Source organism: Phacochoerus africanus, chromosome 15 (genome assembly GCF_016906955.1).
Source record: "Phacochoerus africanus isolate WHEZ1 chromosome 15, ROS_Pafr_v1, whole genome shotgun sequence".
Lineage (NCBI taxonomy): Eukaryota > Metazoa > Chordata > Mammalia > Artiodactyla > Suidae > Phacochoerus > Phacochoerus africanus.
This window is the reverse complement of record NC_062558.1, coordinates 73,909,623-73,931,138: the sequence shown is the minus strand read 5'-3', so window position 1 is coordinate 73,931,138 and position 21,516 is coordinate 73,909,623. Positions and strand designations below refer to the sequence as shown.

Sequence of the window (21,516 nt, the reverse complement as noted above, 5' to 3'; positions counted from 1 at the left end):
GGAGAAATGAAGGGTCACTGCCCCTAGAGCATCAAAACCAACCTGTGATTCCCTGATGGGTCCCAGGGAGGTGGGTAAGGATGGACAGGGCTCGTGGGATCTCTTCACCCACACACAGGCATGGTTGCTCTTCTGTGGCCTCAAGGGCTAAGAGGAGGTGGAGACTCTCACCCCTCTGACAGTGTTTCCTCCTTCAGCCCACATTCACAGGGCAGGGTGCCAGCTGGATAGGAAGAGAGGCAAGGATTCAAAGAACTGGAAGAGGCAGCCTGAGTTGTGTGGGCTAAGAATGAAAGCAGGATGTTCACATCAGCTCCCCTCCCAGCTTGAGATGATTCCAGGGACCAATGTCTTCCAGGTGGAATCGATCACAATATTCCCTGTGCCAGAGTATTGGATACAAGGCCTTTGACTATAGCTTTTAGAAAAGGTACAGAAATGGCTACTTCTAGCATAAACATTCATGAAAACCAAGACGGTAAAGGGCAGTATTCAGAAGAGCACTGGGCTGGGAGCGAGGAAGCTGCCAGTGTACTGTGTAGCCTTGGGCAGGCTAATCTGCCCATCTAAACCAGCTGTAATAAATGGCTGCTGTGTATTCACTGCGGCTGTGTGCCAGGCACCATGCTATGACACACTTCGCCATAAATGATCTCCTTGAATCTTTGCTACAACGTTTCAGGTAGGTGCTAATATGTGCATTAAATAGAGGAAGATGGCTTATTTGTCACCAGATTGGCTCAATCCTACCTCCAGGTTGTGGCTCGCATCAGTACACAAGCACTTTCTTTTTCCCTCTTGACTTCCCTCCTACCTAGCGTTAGAGCAGGAAAGGGCTGTGGGGTTTTGGAGCAGAATTAAATAGACGCAGAGAGTCTGGAGCATTGAGGTTTCAAGTGGTTTACTAACCAGAGGAGGAAAAGTTCAGGCTCTCTGCCTTTACTTCTGCTCCCAAACCCCACAGCCCCTTCCCGCGATAACACCTAGTTCCCCCAATTTCGGGCAGCCCTCCTACTCCCCCCATCTTTCCACCCTCGAAGTAACTCAGACCTCACTCTTCTGCTGAAAACCCTGCGGTGGCATCTTGCTGCTCTTGGGACCACACAGTCTTCACCAGGGCCTGGAGGCTTCTGCTACCTTGCCAGGCTTGGCCACTCTGCTTTCGACGCCTCTGCAACGCTTCTGCTCTCAACTCGTTGTCTTGCTTCCACCTTTGCACACCCAGAGGCACAGTTGCCTTCTCTCTGCCCAGGGCCAAGTCCATCTCATCCTTGGAGAGACTCCAGCACCTTTCCTTTGCCCTGCTGTTCAAGTTTTACTTACTGCAATTAGCCATACGTGTTTTTTTGGTCGTTGTTTAGTATCTTTCCCCAGACTCTCACCTCAAGGAAAGCAGAAGTCATGCCTGTTTTGTTCTACATTTTACAACCCCTCACCACCACCCTGCGCGCCAGCACAGTGCCAAGCATGGAGTAGGTGCTTAAGTGAGTTAGCATTTTGGTTTATACGCGCCTGAAGGCAGAAGGCTGGTGATCCGCCCGAGGTCGCACAGCTCGCGCTGCAGCTCGCCCTCTAAGGGACGGCGGCTGGAAAGGCGTCTGGCAGGGAGCCGGACGAACTTTGCGCGGAGTCCGAGGGGCCGGTAGGGCGCGGGCGGGCTCGGCCGTAGGGCTCAAGTACTTACGGTTGGGGCAGTTGGCTCTCGGGCTGGCGGAGGCGGGCGGACGACTGCAGTTCCCCGGGGGGCCGCCGGGGGCATAGCGGAGGCTGGAGGGTGGAGGTGCCGAGTCACGCCGGCCCGGGAGGGGCCTCGGCCCCGCCGGCGACAACGGGAGCAGCGGGCGGGAGCCGGAGCGGAAGCGGCGGGAGGAGGCCGGCAGGTGAGGGGGCGCGAAGGGCGGGCTCTCCCAGACCCCTGAGTCTGCAGGGCCCCCAAACACCCAGAACAGCGTCGGGGGCCGGGGCTCCCCAGTTGTGGCCCTGGGAGGAGAGGGAGGCCGTCGAGAATGCGTTGTTCAGGTCTGCACCGGCCCAGGTCCCCCCAAACTCAGCGGAGAGGTTTGCTCCCGGCGAAGATGGAGCAAACTTGCCCCCTCCGCGTCCGCCGCACGAAAGCCGTAAGTCTTCTCAAGTAAGACAGCCCCGCTATCACCTCCCCTCCCCTTCGGCCCCCCCCAACCCCGTAAATCCCAGGGTGTTCCGAGGGTCGCCGCTGGATGGTGGAAGCTGAAGCAGGTGTCACATGGCAGGAGGGACGCCTCGGTGTCTAGGAGGAAAATGTTCTGGGTTACCCTTCCAGGGTGCCCTGGAAGGTCCGCTTCTCCACGCAGCCCCAGCTTCTGCCGGGACTGAGGCGAGAGGTGGTCAAGATATCTGATGTGCCGGAGGTGATGGGGTGGGGAGCCCAGGACTCCTGAAATTCAGTCTGAGTGGCTTTTAGTGCCTGATGTTGGCTGTTTTTTTTTTTTTTTTTTCCTTCTTCTCCCAACAGCACCCACTAAACACACCCTGCCTTTTCCCTCCAATTAGATTCCCTTTAACCCTTGAATATGCCCTGAAAATGAGGAGGGGAGGGGCGCTTGGGAGCTGACAGTCCCACAGGAGGACAGGCACAGGGCAGAGGATCAGACACAGTTTGGGAAGGGCTTCCAGGTGTCCTGGCTCTGCACCTTGAGATCAAAGGCCAACATGTAAAATACGTAAATATGTGCAATATCAAGGAGGCCTGCTTGGGTTCTTGGGTACTGCCCTAGACTCCCAGAGGCCCCCAAGGAACACTGTGTATAAGCCTGCATCTGGAGGGCCTCGGTGTCAGAGGAGGAGACTGAGGTCCAGCGGGGCTGGGCCTTGGTCTGGACTACCCAGCAGTTAAATGAGGTGCTGAGAGAGCGGGTGTGCTCCAAGGCCAGCCTACTCTTTTCATGTCTGGTGGTGAAAGGGGGAAGCCAGGGTCCAGGCACAGGCAGTGAGAGAGCAGATTCTGGGAATATTATGGGAACCATCGAGAGACTGGCTCCCAGGAGGCTGTACCAGGTTGTGGCCTAGCCTGTATAACACTCAAATGAGCCTTGCTGCCCAGAGCTGCCTCCTCTTTAGACTTTGAGTCTCTTTCAGAAATTGTTCTTTTGAGGTTTTGTTCAGCATGTGTTCCCTGGGGTGGGGGGCTGGCCGAGGAGTGGCCGTCTCAGTTTGGGACCCAGTGTCTGGCAAGGGAGACCGTCCTGGTGCTCTGAGTCACACTCTGGAGCCTCTCAGCCAGGACCACCAGTCTGGAAGCAATGTGGAATCCACCTTCCTTGTAACCAGTGAGCACACAAAAGCCATGGGTTTGGAGTTCCCTTGGTGGCTCATTGGTAATGAACTCCACTAGTATCCATGAGGATGTGGGTTTGATCCCTGGTCCCACTCAGTGGGCTAAGGATCCGGCACTGCTGTGAGCTGTGATGAAGGTTGCAGATGAGGCTCCGATCCTGTGTTGCTGTGGCTGTGGTGTAGGCTGGTAGCTGTAGCTCCGATTCAACCCCCCAGCCTGGGAACTTCCATATGCCACTCCTTTGGCCCTAAAAATATATATAAAAAAACCCCCAAAACCAAAATTCAACCCACCTGTTTTGTCTGTAATCTCTATGAAGCAACCCTGGGTGACATCCTTGCCTTATCAGAGCCCACAGGGTTTCTGCTGTGTGTCCTCTGAGGCATGAACTCTCCACAGCTTTGACTTCCATGTTTAATTTCCTCATTTTTTAGTAGATTCCTCAAAGAAGAAGAATTACTAAAGAAGAATCCCCCTGGGATCAGGCTGGGTGTCTGTGGCAGAGAAAACAGGACTTACTGAGAAAATTTGAGAAGAAACGAGATTGCGTGTGTGTTGGGGTAGGGGGCAAGGGTAAAATTACTTAGGCGTCGCTGGATAGTTAGGACTTATTCTCTTGGACCTTCTTTTTTTTTTTTTTTGCTTTTTTTGGCCGTACTTGCGACACATGGAAGTTCCCAGGCCAGGGATCAAATCCAAGCCAGAGCTTCAACCTATGCCACAGCTGCAGTGATGCCGGATCCTTAACCTACTGTGCCAGGCTGGGGATCGCACCCACAACACCACACAAGCAAGCTGGATCATTAACCCACTTCGCCACGGTGGGAACTCCTCTTTGATCTTGTTTTATTTTAACATTCTTGAATCTGGGCAGGTTTAGTTAAGATTCTCTGTGTTCTCTTTTTCATCTTTATGCTCCGTAAAATCAGATGGTGAGTTTGGCAGTTCTTCAGAAAGTTAAATCCAGAGTTAGCATAGGACTCAGCAATTCCATTCCTGGGTATATACTCAAGAGAATTTTTTTTTTTTTTTTTTTAATGGCTGCCCCCGTGGCATGTGGACATTCCCAGGCCAGGGATTGAATTTGAGTGGTGCTGCAACCTATACTACAGCTGTGGCAACACCAGATCTTTACTCTTTGTGCTGGGCTGGGGATTGAACCCACGCCTTTGTAGTGACCCAGGCTGCTACAGTCAGATTCTTAAGCCACTGCACCATGGCGGGAACTCCACTCAAGAGAATTTTTTTATCCACACAAAAAGTTGTACGCAGATAGTGGCATTACTCATATTAACCAAAAGGTGGACACAACCCAAATGTCTATTAACTGACAAATAGATAAACAAAATCTAGTATCTTCATGCAATGGAATATTACTCAGCCATAAAAAGGAATGAAATACTGATACAAGTTACAGCTTGGATGAATCTTGAAAACATTGCACTAAGTGAAAGAATCCAGACCTAGAAGGTATGGAATAGGCAAATCTATAGAGACAGAAAGCATATATGCCATAGAGGTTAGCAAGGGCTTGAGGGAAGAGGGAATGGGGAGTGAATGCTAATAATGGATATAGGGTCTTTTTGGGGGGAGGGTTGATGAAAATGTTCTGATATTAGATCATGGTGATGGTTACACAACTTTATGAATGTACTAGAGACCACTAAATTGTACACGCTGAGATAGTGAATTTTGTAATATGTGGAAAATATCACAATTTAAAAAATTAGATGGGGGAGTTCCCGCCATGGCACAGTGGGTTAAGAATCCAACAGTAGCAGCCTGGGTTGCTGCAGAGGTGTGGGTTCGATCCCTGGCCTAGGAAATTCTGTAGGCTGTGGGTGTGGCCATAAAAATAAATAATAAATAAAAATAAAAAATTATAAATAATAGGCCTGGAGTTCCTCTTGTGGCTCAGTGTTTAATGAACCCTACTAGGAACCATGAGGTTGCGGGATCGATCCCTGGCCTTGCTCAGTGGGTTAAGGATCTGCCGTTGACGTGAGCTGGGGTGTAGGTCGAAGATGCGGCTCGGATCCTATGTTGCCATGGCTGTGGCGTAGGCCGGTGGCTACAGCTCCGATTCAACCCCTAGCCTGGGAACCGCCATATGCCACGGAAGTGGCCCAAGAAATGGCAAAAAGACAAAAAAAAAAGTAGGAGGCCTGCCATTTTTTTTTTTTTTGGTCTTTTGTCTTTTTAGGGTCCCACCCAGGGCATATGGAGGTTCCCAGGCTAGGGGTTGAGTCAGAACTACAGCTGCCAGCCTACATTACGGCCACAGCCACAGCAATGCAGGATCCGAGCCATATCTGTGACCTACACCACAGCTCACAGCAACGCCAGGTCCTCAACCCACTGAGCAAGGCTAGGGATCAAACCGGAATCCTCATAGATACTAGTTGGGCTCATTAACCACTGAGACATGATGGGAACTCCACCTGTCTTGTTTTTAAAGCCTTATTATTTCTGTAAAATGACACACTCAAAAATGTTCAAACAGTACAAAAAAGAGGAAGAAAGCTCAAAAAAGAAACTAAAATTATCATCTGGCAACCACTATTAGGATTTTGGTTTGGAACACAGATCTGGTCAGGCTGTAGAGGATTGAACGTGGGCAAGTTACTGAATTTCTTCCCAGAATGAGGAGGAAACCCCACCTATTCAATGCAAAGATATTAGTAAAAGCACAGTGGATGCTCACTCTTGCCAGCATTGCCTGCATGTGTGTTTATGTAGCGAGGTACGTGTGTCTGATTGCCCACAGGTGAGATTAGGCTCTGCCTGCTGTACTATTACCTGACTTTTTCATGGACAGCCTTTTTTTTTTTTTTTTTTTTTCAAAAAAGACTTTATGTTATTTATTTATTTGTTTGTTTTTGTCTTTTGTCTTTTTAGGGCCGCACCCAGGACATATGGAAGTTTCCAGGCTAGGAGTCAAATTGGAGCTGTAGCCACCGGCCTACACCACAGCTCACAGCAACACCAGATCCAAGCCACGTCTGCGACCTACACCACAGCTCATGGCAACGCTGGATCCTCAACCCACTGAGCGAGGCCAGGGATCAAACCCGCATCTTCATGGATGCTAGTTAGGTTCCTTAACCACTGAAGCCACGACGGGAACTCCTATTTATTTATTTTCTTTTTAGGGCCGCACTTGCGGCGTATGGAAGTTCCCAGGCTAGGGATCCAGGGGTCGAATCAGAGCTGCAGCTGCCGGCCTATACCGCAGCCACTGCAACGCCAGATCCATGCTCATGGCAATGCTGGGTCCTTAACCCACTGAGCAAGGCCAGGGATTGAACCCACATCCTCATGGATACTCGTTGGATTCTTAACCACTGAGCCTTAACGGGATCTCCAAGGCTTTATATTTTTAGATTAGTTTTAGGTTCACTACACAACTGGGTGGAAGGCACAGAGATTTCCCATAAGCCCCTGCCCTGTCCCATGCATAGCCTCTGTCATTATCACCCACCCATGTGGTACATTTGTGATTGTTGATGAACCTCTATTAACCTAATCCCCTAAAGAAGACCATAGTTCACATTATAGTTCACTCTTCATTTTACGTAGTCTGGACATAGTATGAACAAACCATGGTGGAGGTTTCCAGTGATTGAGGCTGTTTGCCCAGCACCACTGCTTCGGTAGAGCATATAATTCAGCATCCTCAATTGCATACGTGTTTTTTGAGCACCTGCAGAGTGGGTGGCTGGGGGTGCAGTTGTGTGGTTTAAGCTGAGGGTCTGGGTATCTGGTGAAGTAGGTCATGGGCGAACAGAGGGGAGTCTAGCTGTTCTTGGGCCCAGGTGAGAATCGGCATTGGAAGAGCCCAGAGAGAGTTGGGTGTCCAGGCGTGTTGGGCAAGGGAGGCTGCCGAGGATGAAGGGTGGAGTGGGCTGGAGAGCCGCCAGGCCCCCATTTCCCCTTTGTCGTGTGTCAGAGGTCAGTGGAGGAGAGAGCAGAGCAGATTCCAGGAGAGGCCTCAGGCGGCTTATGCCGAAAAAGCTTCTCTCCTCCCTGGCTCAGCTCTGGCAGCCCCTCCTGGGCCCGATGTGCCCTCAGGCCCTGGCCTCTGCACCTGGAACTCCAAGAATCAATTTACCTTTATGGAGGGCTGGTTGGGTGAGGCCAGGGTTTGCCCTTGGGGGAAGCCAGTTAATGATCCTGGGGGGCTGGGGATCAGGGGTCAACTCCTTTGGCCAATCCACTGCCCTTCGGGCCTGTGCTCAGGCTCACTGGGTTTTCTTCCCTGTGAGGGCCCTGATGTGGCCCTGACATGACCAGCCTCTGTGTGTTGATGTATGTTGTTGAGTTGGCAAATATATTGAGTGGAAAAAAGTGCAAATCAGTAGATTAATGTGTGCAAAAAAGAATCATGATAGTAGGTGGCCAGAATATCTCTGGAAGGATTCATATAAATTTGGTAACAGTAGATGCCTTGGAGGAGGGAGCTGGGGGGTTGAAGGGATGAAAGGGAATTAGAATACCCCGGGTTCCTTGGGAATTTAATTCCAATTTTATAAAAATTGGAATTTCGGAGTTCCCATTGATCCCAGCAGAAACGAATCTGACTAGGAACCATGAGGTTGCAGGTTTGATCCCTGGCCTTGCTCAGTGGGTTAAGGATCTGGCGTTGCCATGAGCTGTAGGTCACAGATGTGGTTTGGATCTGGCATTGCTATGGCTGTTAGGTAGGCTGGCAGCTGTAGCTCCAATTAGACCCCTAGCCTGTCATGGGTGTGGCTCTAAAAAGCAAAAATAAAATAAAATAAAAATAATAATAAATAAATTAAAAAAATTGGAATTTTGTTAGTAGGTGATTACATCATTGCAAAAGATCAAGTCTTGGCATTCACGGCCTTTCTTGCTGAGGGTCCCTGCCCGCCGTCCCAGCCTTCAGGACCCCCTGAATCTGATGTGGCCTGTCCTCCTGTCCTCCTGTCCCAGCAGCACCTGGTCCAAGATGGGGTCCCAGGTCTCAATGGAGGCAGGAACTGTGCACGTGGTAATCGTGGGCGGCGGCTTCGGCGGGATCGCGGCTGCCAGCCAGCTGCAGGCACTGAACATCCCCTTCGTGCTGGTGGACATGAAGGACTCCTTCCATCACAATGTGGCTGCCCTCCGGGCCTCTGTGGAGAGGGGTAACGGGCCCCTTTCTGGGGCTTTCTTTGTTGGGTGCTCTTGGCACTGCCGTGTGTGGTTTTCTGCTTTTAGGGCAAGCTGCCTACCTCCCACCCCTAGACAAATTGCTGGGAATCTTAAGGTCATTGGCCTTAAGTAGCTACCATATTCAGAAGTCAGAGCGTGAGCTTCTCCGAGGACCTGGGGCCCAGGCTGGCACTTTAGGGGGTAGCGGCCACCTGGGGGTATACCACTGGCCTGGCTGTTTGGCTGAGGCCTCCCCTGTTGGTACACAGCTCAGGAAAGCTTCTGAATTATTCTGGCCTCTGCGGGCAGCCCAGTTTTACACCGTGACCTCCTCTGTGTCCGTTCCCCAGGGTTTGCCAAAAAGACCTTCATTTCCTACTCGGTGACCTTCAAGGAAAACTTTCGGCAGGGTCTGGTGGTGGAGATAGACCTGAAGAATCAGACTGTGCTACTGGAGGATGGCGAGGTGAACCCACTGGGGGCCGGCTGTCCTTGGCTGGCTTCAGGAGGCCCTGGGGATGCAGCTGTTGGAGGGAGGACACCTGGGTGGGTCCCCTCAGGGCTGAGGGCCCCCCCTGCCCCGATGCCTGCCTGGAGCCTGGCAGATAGCAGATGCCTCCTGAGCAAAGGCTGGGCCCTGGCAGCCGCAGGACAGCGGTGTAGACATTCTGGGAGTCTTTCCTGTCTTCAGCTTACCGTGATCTCCCTTAACACCCTCCGTGACCCAGTGAGGGAGGTGGCATGGCCTCAGTGTACCCAGAAGTTAAGAGACTTGCCCAGGACCCCACAGCTGGAGTGACTCCTCCCGGATTTTGAGCCAGGCAGTTTTATCCCAGAGCCCCATGCTCTGAAAGCCAGGGTCCCGGGTCTGGGGGCCCCCCTCATTGTCTGGAATCAAACGGTAGGTGCCATGGTCCCCGTCACCCGGACTGGAGCGTCACGGGTGCAGAGCTCTTCTCCCCACTGTGTGTGTTCCTCAGCCCCAGCCATGGTGGGACGGTGAGCTAAGCGCCACACCTGGCAAATCCCTGTGGGACCATAGTTCCCTTGGCCAGCTGCCGGCAGTCCCCTCCCACCTGGCCCTCACCTCTATTCAAAGCTAAGTGGGGATTGGACAAAGGGGTCCCAGTTCCTGTCTTTGATGTGGTATGGTGTGAGTCGGTCCTCCTTGAATTAATAGTAGGGCCATAGAATCTCTAGTTGGAAAGATTACCGAGAACCTCCTTGTCCCGTGATCTGGGGTCCATGATGGGCTGAGTGGGATGCAGACCTTCCAGTTCCCCTCCCATCAGAGTGGCTCTGGTGTTTTGTTTTGTTTTGTTTTATTTTGTCTTATTTTATTTTATTTTTTGCTTTTTAGGGCCGCACCCAGGACATATGGAAGTTCCCAGGCTAGGGCTCAAATTGGAACGGTAGCCGCCGGCCTACATCACATCCACAGTAACACCAGCTCCGAGCCATGTCTGCAACCTCCCACAGCTCACGGCCATGCCGGGTCCTTAACCCACCGAGCCAGGCCAGGGATCGAACCTGCATCTTCATGGATCCTAGTCAGATTGTTTTCCACTAAGCCACGACGGGAACTCCTGGTTTTGTTAATTTTATATATTTTGGGCTCCAAACAGGATTTCCCTGCCTCCTTTGCCTTTTTTTTTTGTCTTTTGCCAAGAGAGGGGGAAGTTTCTTCTTAAATAATGCTAGTAGATATAGATATAGATATAGATATTCCGCATTGGAAGCTAGAACCCTGCTCCTCCCCCACAAGTAGTTTCCTGCTCCCTGTTTACCTGCCTCCACTGCGTGGGGAGTGCTCCCCTCCTGTTTTCACATCCAGTGGTTCTGGCAGGAGGTAAAATCTGCTTCCTTGGGTATTTCCTGGGTTCTAGTGCAACCCCTTGGCCTAACCAGTAGATGGTTTTGCTCCCCTCATCTGGGGCCTCTCCCGCTGGGTGCTCCTTGCCTGGTGGGGCCTGACATTGGCTGCAGAAGCCCAGGCCTGTGCTCACCCTTCTTTTCCTGGCCCTTCACAGGCCCTGTCCTTCTCACATCTCATCCTGGCCACGGGCAGCACCGGGCTCTTCCCGGGCAAATTTAACAAGGTCTCCAGCCAGCAGATGGCCATCCAGGCCTATGAGGACATGGTGACACAGGTGAGCTGCCCACTGACCAGGGTGGGTGGTCCCCCTGGGGAGTGGAACAGCTGTGGTGATGCCTGGGGCTGCAGCAAGGAGCTCCCAGAAAGTGCCTGGAGCCACAACGGTGCTGTTAGCAGGAAGTGGCTCCTAGGAGGAGACCTTTGGACTTGTCATGAGGTCTGGATGTGAGCACTAGACCTGCTTAGGTAGCTCCTGGCTCTGTTTGTACAGGGCTCTGTGTTTTATAGAGTGGGCTTGGATCTATGGTCTTGGTTGGTTCTCATGGGGGTCTGGAGGGGTGAGTGGAAGGAGTCTGTCCCCACTGAACAGGTGAGGCAGGGAGACCCAGAGAAAGGTCCCCAGGTGAGGGCAGCTGCGGGACCAAAGCCAGGTCTTTCTCAGGCTGAGGGGCCTGGGGAGCCTCTTGCACGGTCGTGAGCAGATATGAGAGCAGAGATTAGGAACTCGGGCCAGCATCCTCTGCAAGGTGCACAGGTAGTGACACTGACCTCTTGGGGCTGTTTTGAAAGTTGAGTGAGAAGTGCAGGGTGATGCCTCATGAGAGCTGGTCCCGAGGAGACACATTTGGACCCTGAACTTGGAAACGGTTCTCTATGCTTCTTTGGCCAAGGAACCCACTCCCTAGATGGACCCCAAGGCAGCATGGATTTGGGGGTGTGCCTTATATTTCCTCCTTCTGCAGGTCCAGCACTCACAGGCCATCGTGGTGGTGGGAGGAGGCTCTGCGGGTGTGGAGATGGCTGCAGAGATTAAGACCGAGTACCCAGAGAAAGAGGTGGGCTGGCGGCTGGCTTTGAACTCTCAGAGGCAGGCTTCTTTTTTATCTCAGGAACATCAGAATTTGCTCAGGGCCTGGGAGGTGGAGCTCCATTAACATAAAAGGGAATGTGTGTTTCCCATCTTCTGCCTCCTGTTCTCTGCATTTGGGGGAGTCCTCTAAAGTCCCATTCTGCTGGGGAATTTTCCTGGAGAGCCAGGGTATGTCCTAGTTAAGTGAGGGGTCCTGCCCTCTGGGCCAACCTGGAGAATCAAGCCTGGGTTGGGGGAGTACCTTCCAAAAGGTTAACTCCTGTGTCTCCTGTAGTGTCTAGGCCTTTGTGATAAAAATGTAGACTTTTTTTTTTTTTTTTTTAATGAATTTTGGAGTTCCCATTGTGGCTCAGTGGTAACGAACTCAACTAGTATCCATGAGGACATGGGTTCGATCCCTGGCCCAGCTCAGTGGGTAAGGATCTGGTGTTGCTGTGAGCTGTGGTGCAGGTCACAGACACGGCTCAGATTTGGCGTTGCTATAGCTGTGGTGTAGGCCTGCAGCTGCAGCCCCAATTTCACCCCTAGCCTGGGAACTTCCTTAAAAAAGGAAAGAAAGGAAGAGAAAGAAAAGAAGGAAGGAAGAAAAGAAAGAAAGGAAGAAAGAAAAAAAGAAAAGAAGGAAGAAAAAAATTATTGGAGTACAGTTGTCTTAGAAAGTTGTGTTAGTTCAGGTACAAATCGGTTATACATATACAACTGTTTCTTTTCAGATTCTTTTCCCCTATAGTTTATTATACAGTAAAAACAGTATTGAGTAGATTACTCTGTGCTATGTAGTAGGTCCTTGTTACTTATCTATTATATATATAGCAGTGTGTACATGTCAAACCCAACCCTCTAATTATCCCTCCCGCCCCACATTTCCCCTTTGGAGACCACGAATTTGGTTTCAAAATCATTAAGTCTGTTTCTATTTTGTAAGTCAGAGAAAGACAGATATCATATGAGTTCATTAATATGTGGAATCTAACAAAAAATGATACAGAAGAACTCTGTATCATTATCTCTTTTTGCTGATAACTAGCTGCGTTAAAGACATCCTCTTTGGTGTCTTATCTGGGGCAAGCAGCAGCCTTTTGATCTTTAACAGACAATACCCTGGAGTTCCCATCATGGCTTAGTGGAAACGAATCTGACTAGCATCCATGAGGATGTGGGTTCCATCCCTGGCCTCGCTTAGTGGGTTAAGGATTTGGCGTTGCCGTGAGCTGTGGTGTAGGTCGTAGACGTGGCTCAGATCCCACGTTGCTGTGGCTGTGGTGCAAGCCGGCAGCTGCAGCTCTGATTTGACCCCTAGCCCGGGAACCTCCAGATGCCTCAGGTGTGGCCCTAAAAAGACTAAAAAAATAAAAATACAAATAAATAAAACAAGAGACAGTAGCCCTTGCCCTGAAGAGCATATAGAGGGACCCTACAATTCACCCCTCACAGCCTGTGCTGGGGAAGGACTGGCCAACGCTGCCTTCTGCCTAAGGGAAGGTGGCCTATTCTGTTTTAGGGGTTGAGGGATAGAGAACCTGCCGGTTCCCTGGAGAGAAAGGGAGCAGGCTGTAAAGGCTCAGCTGAGGGCTGAGTGATGACCAGCAGTTATGGGTCCTGGAGGGAAGAGCTTGCCTGTAGGTGATGCCAGATCAGCTTCTGGGAGCCACGAGGAGCCTGTGGCTGGTTCTTTTTCCCTAGAGGAAGTTGGTTTTGAAATGTAAGATCAATATAGGCTAACAATTATATGACTGTTCTCTGACAGATTCTTGGACATTATGATGAGCAGTTGGTGTAGAAGTTTATTAATCTTGATTGATGGGGTAAAGGCTAGTCCGAAGTAGTAAAATGACTCAATATGACTTCCATGCGTTTATAGTTAGTAGAATAAGAGTACTAGTAGCCATCCTGTATTGAGGATTCAGTATGTGCTGAGTTATAGGCTTTATATGTCTTTTCTCATTTCATCATATAAAATTCCTAGGAGTAGGACTGAGGCTTCAGGAAGTGTCCGAGTGGGTATCTGAGAAGGAATTTCAACCCAGACAGTCTGATTTCAAAGCCCAAGCTTTGAACATCACTCCAGGCTGCCTCCCACTTCCCTGTGCTGAGCCAGCAGCAAGCAGGCATTCCTGGAAGTGCCAGTTTTAGAACCAGCTCTAATATAGATGTCAGTCTTATTTACCGTCAGAATATTGATGGCTCATATATGGACTGCATAATTATAAGTACCCAGGGATGCTTGCAAATCATTTTCCGCATGGCCCTAGGTGAGTTGTGTGTTGCGGAGCCCTGGCACATCTGCAAGAACTCTCCGTTGGAGATGTTGGCTCCAGCCCAGCTTGCCATTAACTGGTTCTGGCATTGGGCAAATTACTTCTCTGGGGCCTTACTTTCCTCACCTGTAAACTGGATGTCGGGGGTGGAGGTGGGGAGGTGGGGCTGATGTGTTTTCAAGCCTCCTCGTGTGAGCACGAGACTCAGTGGTTCCTTCTCTGCCCTGTGGTCGTTTGTCCCCAGGTCATCCTCATTCACTCCCAAATGGCCCTCGCTGACACGGAGCTCCTGCCCTGTGTCCGGCAGGAAGTAAAGGAGATCCTGCTCCGGAAAGGCGTGCAGCTGCTGCTGGGTATGTGCAAGCCCCCTCCTGCCCTGCCCCTCCCCTGGCCTGGTGAGATTTGGCTGAGGCTTGGTCACTGCCCCCAGCCAGAGGGTGGCCGCCCTCGTCCCCAGGCTCTCTGTGTCCTGCGGTTGGGCCGCAGAGACTGGTCAGCCTTGTCATCCAGCTGGAGGTGTGCCTGTCCCTGGGCAGGGCAGAGGCCCCAGGACTTACCGAACGTCCCTGTCATGGAGGCAGCACTGTTCTGGCTGTTGCTGTGGACACAGTACAGGTGGTACCTGTCTATTAAAAAATCATATGAAAGATTTGACTTGAATTGTGATATCTCCTTTGTGGAGAGAATGGGTATTTTTTATTTTTATTTTTATTTTTTTGGTCTTTTTAGGGTCACACCTGTGGCATATGGAAGTTCCCAGGCTAGGGGTCTAACGGGAGCTACAGCTGCCAGCCTATACCACAGCCACGGTAATGCCAGATCAGAGCTATATCTGCTACCTACCCCACAGTTCATGGCAACACCAGACCCTTAACCCACTGAGTGAGACCAGGGATCGAACGAGCATCCTCATGGATACTAGTTGGGTTCTTAACCAGTTGAGCCATGACAGGACCTCCTGATTTGTATTTTGAGTATAGTGAAGAGCATGGCTTTTGTCCAGAGCAGGAGGGAAGAGACCCACCCAGCATGTTAGGGTGGGGCCCTCGCTCTGGCAGTGTGACCCCCAGTTTACAGGGTCCGACCCCCTATCCTTTTGCAGGGAGACCAGTATCTGCTCTTGAGAACGCTCCTGGCTCCCAGGCCCTTTGCCTGCCTGCACCTCCTGGCCCGAGGAGAGTGGGCTGGCCCTCGACTTCCCTTGCTTTCCCTGTTGGTAGTGAGCCTGGAGGTGCTTCTCCTGCCCGGTGAGGCTGGTGGATCAGACCTTCAGGGAGGTGTGGCCGAGGTCTTCCTCAAATAGCTGTTCCCAGAACTTCTTGGGAAGCTCAGCCTCACTTCCCCAAATTGCTTTTTGGGACTCTCCTTTCATTGGATTCCTTGGGGACAGATGTCCAGACTGAGCTTCTTGGGGAAGCAGAGAGGACTGGCCTCTAGCCCCCAGGCCAGCCCCTTGCTTGGGCCCCAGGCTTGGTGACATGCCCGCCCTCTGCCAACCTCCTGGTCACTGGCCTCCCCTAACAGGTGAGCGGGTGAGCAACCTGGAGGGACTGCCTCTCAACGAGTATCAGGAGTGCATCAAGGTCCAGACAGACAAAGGCACGGAGGTAGCCGCCAACCTGGTGATTGTCTGCAACGGCATCAGGATCAACACTTTGGCCTACCGCAGTGCGCTCGGTAAGCTGGGGGCCCAGCTGCGGCCGCTCCCCGGGCTTCCTCCTCACTCTGCAGCCCCCCAGAGGGCCCTGCAGCCTGCACCCACAGGATTCGGCGCCACCTGCTCCCCTATCCCAACAGTTCATTTGGTCTCTCTCTCTTTTTTTCTTTCTAGGGCCGCACTTTCGGCACATGGAAGTTCCCAGGCTAGGGGTTGAATCAGAGCATTGCAGCTGCCGGCCTACACCTCAGCCACAGCAATAGCAGCAGGGGATCTGAGACTTACACTGCTGCTCATGGTAACACCAGCTCATTCATCCACTGAGCGAGACCAGGGATCAAACCAACATTCTCATGGATACTAGTTGGGTTCTAAACCCACTGAGTCATGACAGAAACTCCTCATTTTCTCTCTTCTGAATGGTGACATCAAACTTTCAATTCAGGTGTGGGTCCACTCTTGCTGTGCTTTCCTCAACTGTGGTAATAGTGACTTAGCCCCAGGTCGCCAAAATGAACAGAATCTTCCAAAAACCGAGTCCCACCCCTAGTGGTGAGATGAGGGAACAGGTGTCAGAGAGAGGAAAAAGATTTGGTTTCTGTTAGCTTTCCTTGGAACACAGACTCAGAGGAAATTCCAGGGTCAGGACTTTTCGGTTCACAGGTGTGCTGCTGTTCCCAAACCCTGATTCAGATGTTTGGTGACCAAATATTTGGTCACTTGAGCTTGGAACGATCCTTGGGAGTGGGGGGCAATAATGAAGTCTCACGTTCTTAAAGCTCAATAAAAAACTGTTTAGCCAGCTGGAGGTGGGGTGGCCTGGAGACTCAGTGGTTCCTTTTCAGGCCCTGTGGTTGCCGTGTCCCCAGGTCCTTTCCTGGACAAGGAGCTCCTGCTATGGGATTGAGGGCTTATAGTGTACAGAGATCCCAGAATTCAATACGTAATTGTCCTAATGTTATATTTTCAAACATAAATTCCTTTAAGTCCCTTAAAAAGAAAGTTAATCATTTGTTAAAGCTCTGCATTTAATTTTTTATTTTTATTTTTTGCTTTTTAGGGCCATACCCGAGGCATGTGGAAGTTCCCAGGCTAGGGGTCGAATTGGAGCTGCATCTGCTGGCCTACACCAGAGCCACAGCAACGCAGGATCCAAGCCATATCTGCGACCTACACCACAGCTCATGGCAACGCTGGATCCTTAACCCACTGAGTGAGGCCAGGGATCGAACCCGCATCCTCATGGTTCCTATTTGGGTTTGTTAACCACTGAACTCCGAAAGCCCTTCATTTATTAAAAAACAAAACAAACAAACAAACAAAAAAACCCCAAAGATCCACATCCAAAAGGAAATTCAAGACTTGGCTGCATTGTAACTGAATCCTCATTTAAGTGAATCATTGTTAACCATAGTAACTTATAAAGAATTCCCAGCATTACAACACCTGCTGGTCTTTCTGACCCTTTTCCTCCCCAGAATAGTAACCTCACCTTTGCAGGGAGAGTTCTGAGGTGGGGACCTCAGGCAGAAATAAACGAGGAGGGAGGCTTGCCTCTTGAGGATGGCCAGATCAACACTGCAGCCTATTTTTACTGAGTTCTGGTGGCCACTTCCCATGGCAGCTCAGCATCTTGGTTTTGGGATTGCCTGGCAGGTGATCGGCTGGCCGGCAATGGTGCTCTGAGAGTGAATGAGCACCTCCAGGTGGAGGGCTGCAGCCACATCTATGCCATCGGTGACTGCGCCAACGTGAGGGAGCCCAAGATGGCCTATCACGCCGGCCTCCACGCCAGCGTCGCCGTGGCCAACATCGTCAACTCCGTGAAACAGAGGCCTCTGAAAACCTACAAGCCAGGTCAGGAAGCCCCGCGTGTGGCACTGCTTTAGGAGAGTTGGGGTTAGACACGGGGAAGGCTTTGTGGCTTTGGATGACCATCCGCTAGCACAAACTCTCAAAGCTGGGGCCAGAAACCAGATCTCGAATAAAAACTCAGGGACTTACGCACCTTCCTGAAAGCTGTGCGCATTTCCCTGCCCTGACACTGAAGGCCCCAGGAAAGGTTTGTGCCCTCGGAGTTGTAGGCGCATGAATGGTAAGCAGGGTTCTAGTCTGGTGTGTCTCTCTGCTCCACAGGTTCCCTGACATTCCTCCTGGCCATGGGGAGAAATGACGGCGTGGGCCAGATCAGTGGCTTCTACGTGGGGCGGCTCATGGTTCGGCTGGCCAAGAGCCGGGACCTGCTGGTCTCCACAAGTTGGAAAACCATGCGGCAGTCTCCACCCTGAGGGGGAGGCTGGGCAGGAGACAGGTACCACTGCTGCCCGGTGAACTGCTCTCTTGACAAATGGTACCCGCTTGACAAATGCCAAAGGGCCAAAGCTCTTTTCCTAGAGTAAGATGCCAGTGATACACTGACAAGAAACATAACTTACAGAAAACCAAAAAACTGGGGTGGGGAGTATTGGTGTCAAAAAGACACGTCTAGGAAATTCCCTTGTGGTGCAGCAGGTTAAGAATCCGGTGTTGCTGAAGCTGTGGTGCAGGTCGCAATTATGGCACAGGTTTGATCCCTGGCCTGGGAACTTTCACATGCTGTGGGAGTGGCCAAAAAAAAAAAAAAAAAAACCACCCCTAAAGGAGCCTTTCTGGGTTTGGAAAGGTCTGCCTGCACTCGTGCTGGCTGAATGGTTCCCTTGGCCTTGGGGTGGGCATAGCCTGCTTTCTCTCCCCCAGCCTCCTCTTGGATGTGTGTGTGTGTGTGTGTGTGTACATGTGGGATATGGCATTCAGAGGTCTCAGGAAGGGTCTGCCTGTCTGTAAGGGAAGGAAGGAGGTCCTGCACAAGGAAACCAGCTAAGGGAGGGGAGCTGGGGTGGAGAGATGGCCTGCACCCCAACCTCTCCCATCTCCTCAGGGCGGGGAAGCCTGAATACACATCCTGCAGGTTGTCAGTAGGAACCTAATTTTATTTATTTATTTATTTTTAGGGCTGCCCCCGCAGCACATGAAAGTTCCTAGACCCGGGGTCAAATTGAAGCTGCAGCTGCAGGCTTACGCTACAGCCACAGCAACGTGGGATCTGAGTCACATCTGCAATCTGCACTGCAGCTTATGGCAATGCCAGGTCCTTAACCCACTGAGTGAGGCCAAGGATCAAACCCACATCCTCATGAATACTAGTCAGGTTCATTACTGCTGAGCCACAATGGGAACTCCAGGAGCCTAATTTTATTTTATTTTATTAATTAATTAATTAATTTTTTGTCCTTTTGCCTTTTCTAGGGCTGCTCCCACAGCCTATGGAGGCTCCCAGGCTAGGGGTCAAATCTGAGCTACAGCTGCCGGCCTACACTAGAGCCACAGCAATGCAGGATCCGAGCCTCATCTGGGACCTGTACCACAGCTCACGGCAACGCCGGATCCTTAACCCACTGAGCAAGGCCAGGGATTGAACCCGAAACCTCATGGTTCCTAATCAGATTCGTCAACCACTGAGCCACCACGGGAACTCCAAGGAGCCTAATTTTATTTTATTTATTTATTTATTTATTTATTTTTTTGTCTTTTTGTCTTTTTTGTTGTTGTTGTTGTTGCTATTTCTTGGGCCGCTCCCGCGGCATATGGAGGTTCCCAGCCTAGGGGTTGAATCGGAGCTGTAGCCACCGGCCTACGCCAGAGCCACAGCAACTCGGGATCCGAGCCACGTCTGCAACCTACACCACAGCTCACAGCAACACCGGATCGTTAACCCACTGAGCAAGGGCAGGGACCGAACCCGCAACCTCATGGTTCCTAGGCGAATTCGTTAACCACTGCGCCACGATGGGAACTCCCAAGGAGCCTAATTTTAAACTCAGTCCCTATTGTCTGTAATCTTCATGAAACCTTCTATATTTCCATGCTTAGATATTAATTATATAACATAGGTTACATTTAGGAAGAGTTAGATAAAATTTCCCTCCTCTTTTGTCCATCCTAATAGAGAGTTAATTTTTCACAAAGCTAACAGATTAAGACAGAAGCCTGGCCTGCCGGCTGCTGGAGACATTTAAGGAAAGGCAGCCAAGCTAGCCTACCTTTGGGTGGGTTGCTCTCTGGTTGACATTCAGGGAGCTGGGTGGGATTCAGCAGGTGAAGCCCTGCATGCTTCCAGCCTTCTGTCATAGGCAAATTTGTAAGTGACAAAGCTCTAGCTGATGCTGCGGCTGGGGCACGCTGTGGGAACCTATGTGGTTTTGTGCCTCTGTTTCCTGGCCAACGCCAGTGTCACTTATCTGGAGGCCCGGCAATGTGGCAATGTGCCTGCCACCAATTATGTTAAGGTATAAAAATGACTCCTCTATTTGGGAGAGGACTTCTAATCAGGGCAGACCTATTTTGGGCCACACAGGTGAGATCTCTATGGCAGAGTAGACTGAACGAATTCAGCTGAGTAAGTTCAGGTCCTGCCCAGGCCTGCCCTGCCCTTCCCTGCCCACTTTTAATGGCAGCCTCAGTACTTGGCCAGAACCCTTTGGACACCGGGCTCACTAGGGTTCTCGAGATCGGTCTGTCCTGATGGGCTGTGGCCCAGGTCTGTTCCACTTTGTGGCCCAGGCCTAAATGAGACTGTGCCTTTTTCCCAAAGGATGACCACCTCACGGAGGCTTCGCCCAGGCCTCCATTCCCGAGGACGAGGGCCAGCCAGGCGCCTCTTCTGGAAGCAGGACCTGCCACCTGAGAAACACAGTCCATTCTGTACTGTCTGACGGGGGCCTCACATGGTGGGAGTTGCAGCCCCATTGTGACCGGCCTTCTTCTATTTTAACATTCCAGAAGTTTCCACCGAGGGGGACACAATTGATTCTCCAAACTGAGGAAAATGTTGCAATAAAAGAATATGTTGTAAGAAAGACACTGGATCTTTTATTATTTTTTTCCTTTCATTTTCTTTTTTCTTTAAAAAACAAAACAAAACAAAAGTCTGAAGTGAAACCTTTTTAGGAGAAGTTACAGATATTATAGGGGTATAGGGGTGGGGGCACTAAAACAGCAAAGAAAAGCACCCGTGAGATGCCTTTCCAATTTTCTTCTTTGCATCACTGAGTACAGACAGCCACCAAATCCCAACTCATTTTATGCCCTCTTCCCTTGCAAAAAGGAGAAACAGAAGATTTTAAGAATTTTGAGAGGATTGTGTGTGTGTGTGTAAAAGTCAATGCTATAAATCTAAAACGAAGTCTGTTTTTTTTTTTAAAAAAGTTCTAAAACAACAGGAAGAAAACAGATGGAAAGAAACCCCTCGTGGAGACCTGGTTAATTACGGACTGAGGCTCTTTTTAACGAGAATATAAAAACGCAGCGGGCTCTTCCCGTGGGCAGGACCTGCTCCTGCAGCCTCTGCTACCCGCTCCCCTGCCGTCACCCTTCCTCTCTCCTTTTGAAAAATAAAACCCCGCTCCTGTGACTTCGATCCTCCTGGTTCCCGGCGGCGAGCGCGGCGGCTACTTGGCATCGAGCTTGGCCATCTCCTGCACGTAGATGCCGATGCTCTCGCTGTCGAAGAGCAGGAAGTAGACGTTCTTCAGCGAGGACGCGCTCGAGTCATCGAAGTGGGCCGAGATGGCTTTGAGGGTCACCTGGGCTGCCGTCTGTTTGGGGAAGCAGTTTCTGGGCAGAAATAAAAGAGCCGATGTCACTTTGGCCCCGGCACCCGTGGAAGGACGGCCCTCAGCCTGGGGTAGGGGCAATGGGGTTCCTTCTCGCTTGGCACAAGGTCTTTGTTCTGTCACTAAGGGTCTCACCCTGTGCTGGCTGGTCCACGGATGATCCCCTTGAACCCGGGAAGAGGGACAGCCCAGGAGGGGGATGGGCAGGGGATACTGTCCCCACTGGACAGGTGCCACGCTGGTGCAGAGAGGCACGGTGGTCTTAGCCATGGCTGTAGGGGGCCCTGTGCTTGAACTACGTTGCTTGACTCCAGTCCAGCTGAGCTTTAAAAACTACCAACGCAGCATTTAAAATACCCGGTCTTCAAAAAAGCAAATAGAGGTTTTATAAGCGCCCTCAAAACTATTTCATATGTTAAACAGATTGTTTGTTAAAGGGCAAAAATGTACACTCAAAAGTACATCTTCCTAATTCCTGTTTCACACATCATGTTCCTCTCTATAACCCGTATGG

General features: G+C 51.0%; 2 protein-coding genes across 6 annotated transcripts in view; one reads left to right on the top strand and one right to left on the bottom strand.

Annotated features, from left to right (window-relative positions):
• The first annotated feature begins 1,751 nt into the window (after positions 1 to 1,751).
• On the top strand, positions 1,752 to 20,800 carry AIFM2 (apoptosis inducing factor mitochondria associated 2). Of its 4 annotated transcripts, none has more exons than XM_047761988.1 (11): positions 1,752 to 1,880; positions 8,273 to 8,463; positions 8,821 to 8,936; positions 10,501 to 10,620; positions 11,309 to 11,401; positions 13,939 to 14,047; positions 15,219 to 15,371; positions 17,008 to 17,208; positions 17,488 to 17,662; positions 19,982 to 20,238; positions 20,596 to 20,800. In XM_047761988.1, exons 2-9 carry the CDS (start codon positions 8,286 to 8,288, stop codon positions 17,637 to 17,639), a joined length of 1,122 nt encoding a protein of 373 aa, XP_047617944.1. In that variant the 5' UTR covers positions 1,752 to 1,880; positions 8,273 to 8,285; the 3' UTR covers positions 17,640 to 17,662; positions 19,982 to 20,238; positions 20,596 to 20,800. The 4 variants fall into 4 exon arrangements, with proteins under 4 accessions (XP_047617944.1, XP_047617948.1, XP_047617947.1 ...); XM_047761989.1 differs by having other exon boundaries at positions 1,767 to 1,880; positions 8,270 to 8,463; XM_047761992.1 differs by lacking the exon at positions 11,309 to 11,401.
• The window catches only part of LOC125116611 (core histone macro-H2A.2), a 51,380-nt gene continuing 50,103 nt past the window's right edge, over positions 20,240 to 21,516 (bottom strand). For both annotated transcript variants that reach the window (XM_047761993.1, XM_047761994.1), the window contains exon 9: positions 20,240 to 21,003. In XM_047761993.1, coding sequence (XP_047617949.1) covers positions 20,838 to 21,003 — 166 coding nt within the window. In that variant the 3' untranslated portion in view covers positions 20,240 to 20,837. The remainder of the gene's footprint in view (positions 21,004 to 21,516) is intronic.

Excerpts from the sequence above, each read along its gene's own strand:
- AIFM2 (XM_047761991.1), top strand. The coding sequence starts at position 8,286 with ATGGGGTCCCAGGTCTCAATGGAGGCAGGAACTGTGCACGTGGTAATC. Across the intron at positions 8,464-8,820 it reads CCGGGCCTCTGTGGAGAGGG|GGTTTGCCAAAAAGACCTTC; the intron begins GTAACGGGCCCC and ends TCCGTTCCCCAG. Across the intron at positions 15,372-17,007 it reads GGCCTACCGCAGTGCGCTCG|GTGATCGGCTGGCCGGCAAT; the intron begins GTAAGCTGGGGG and ends ATTGCCTGGCAG.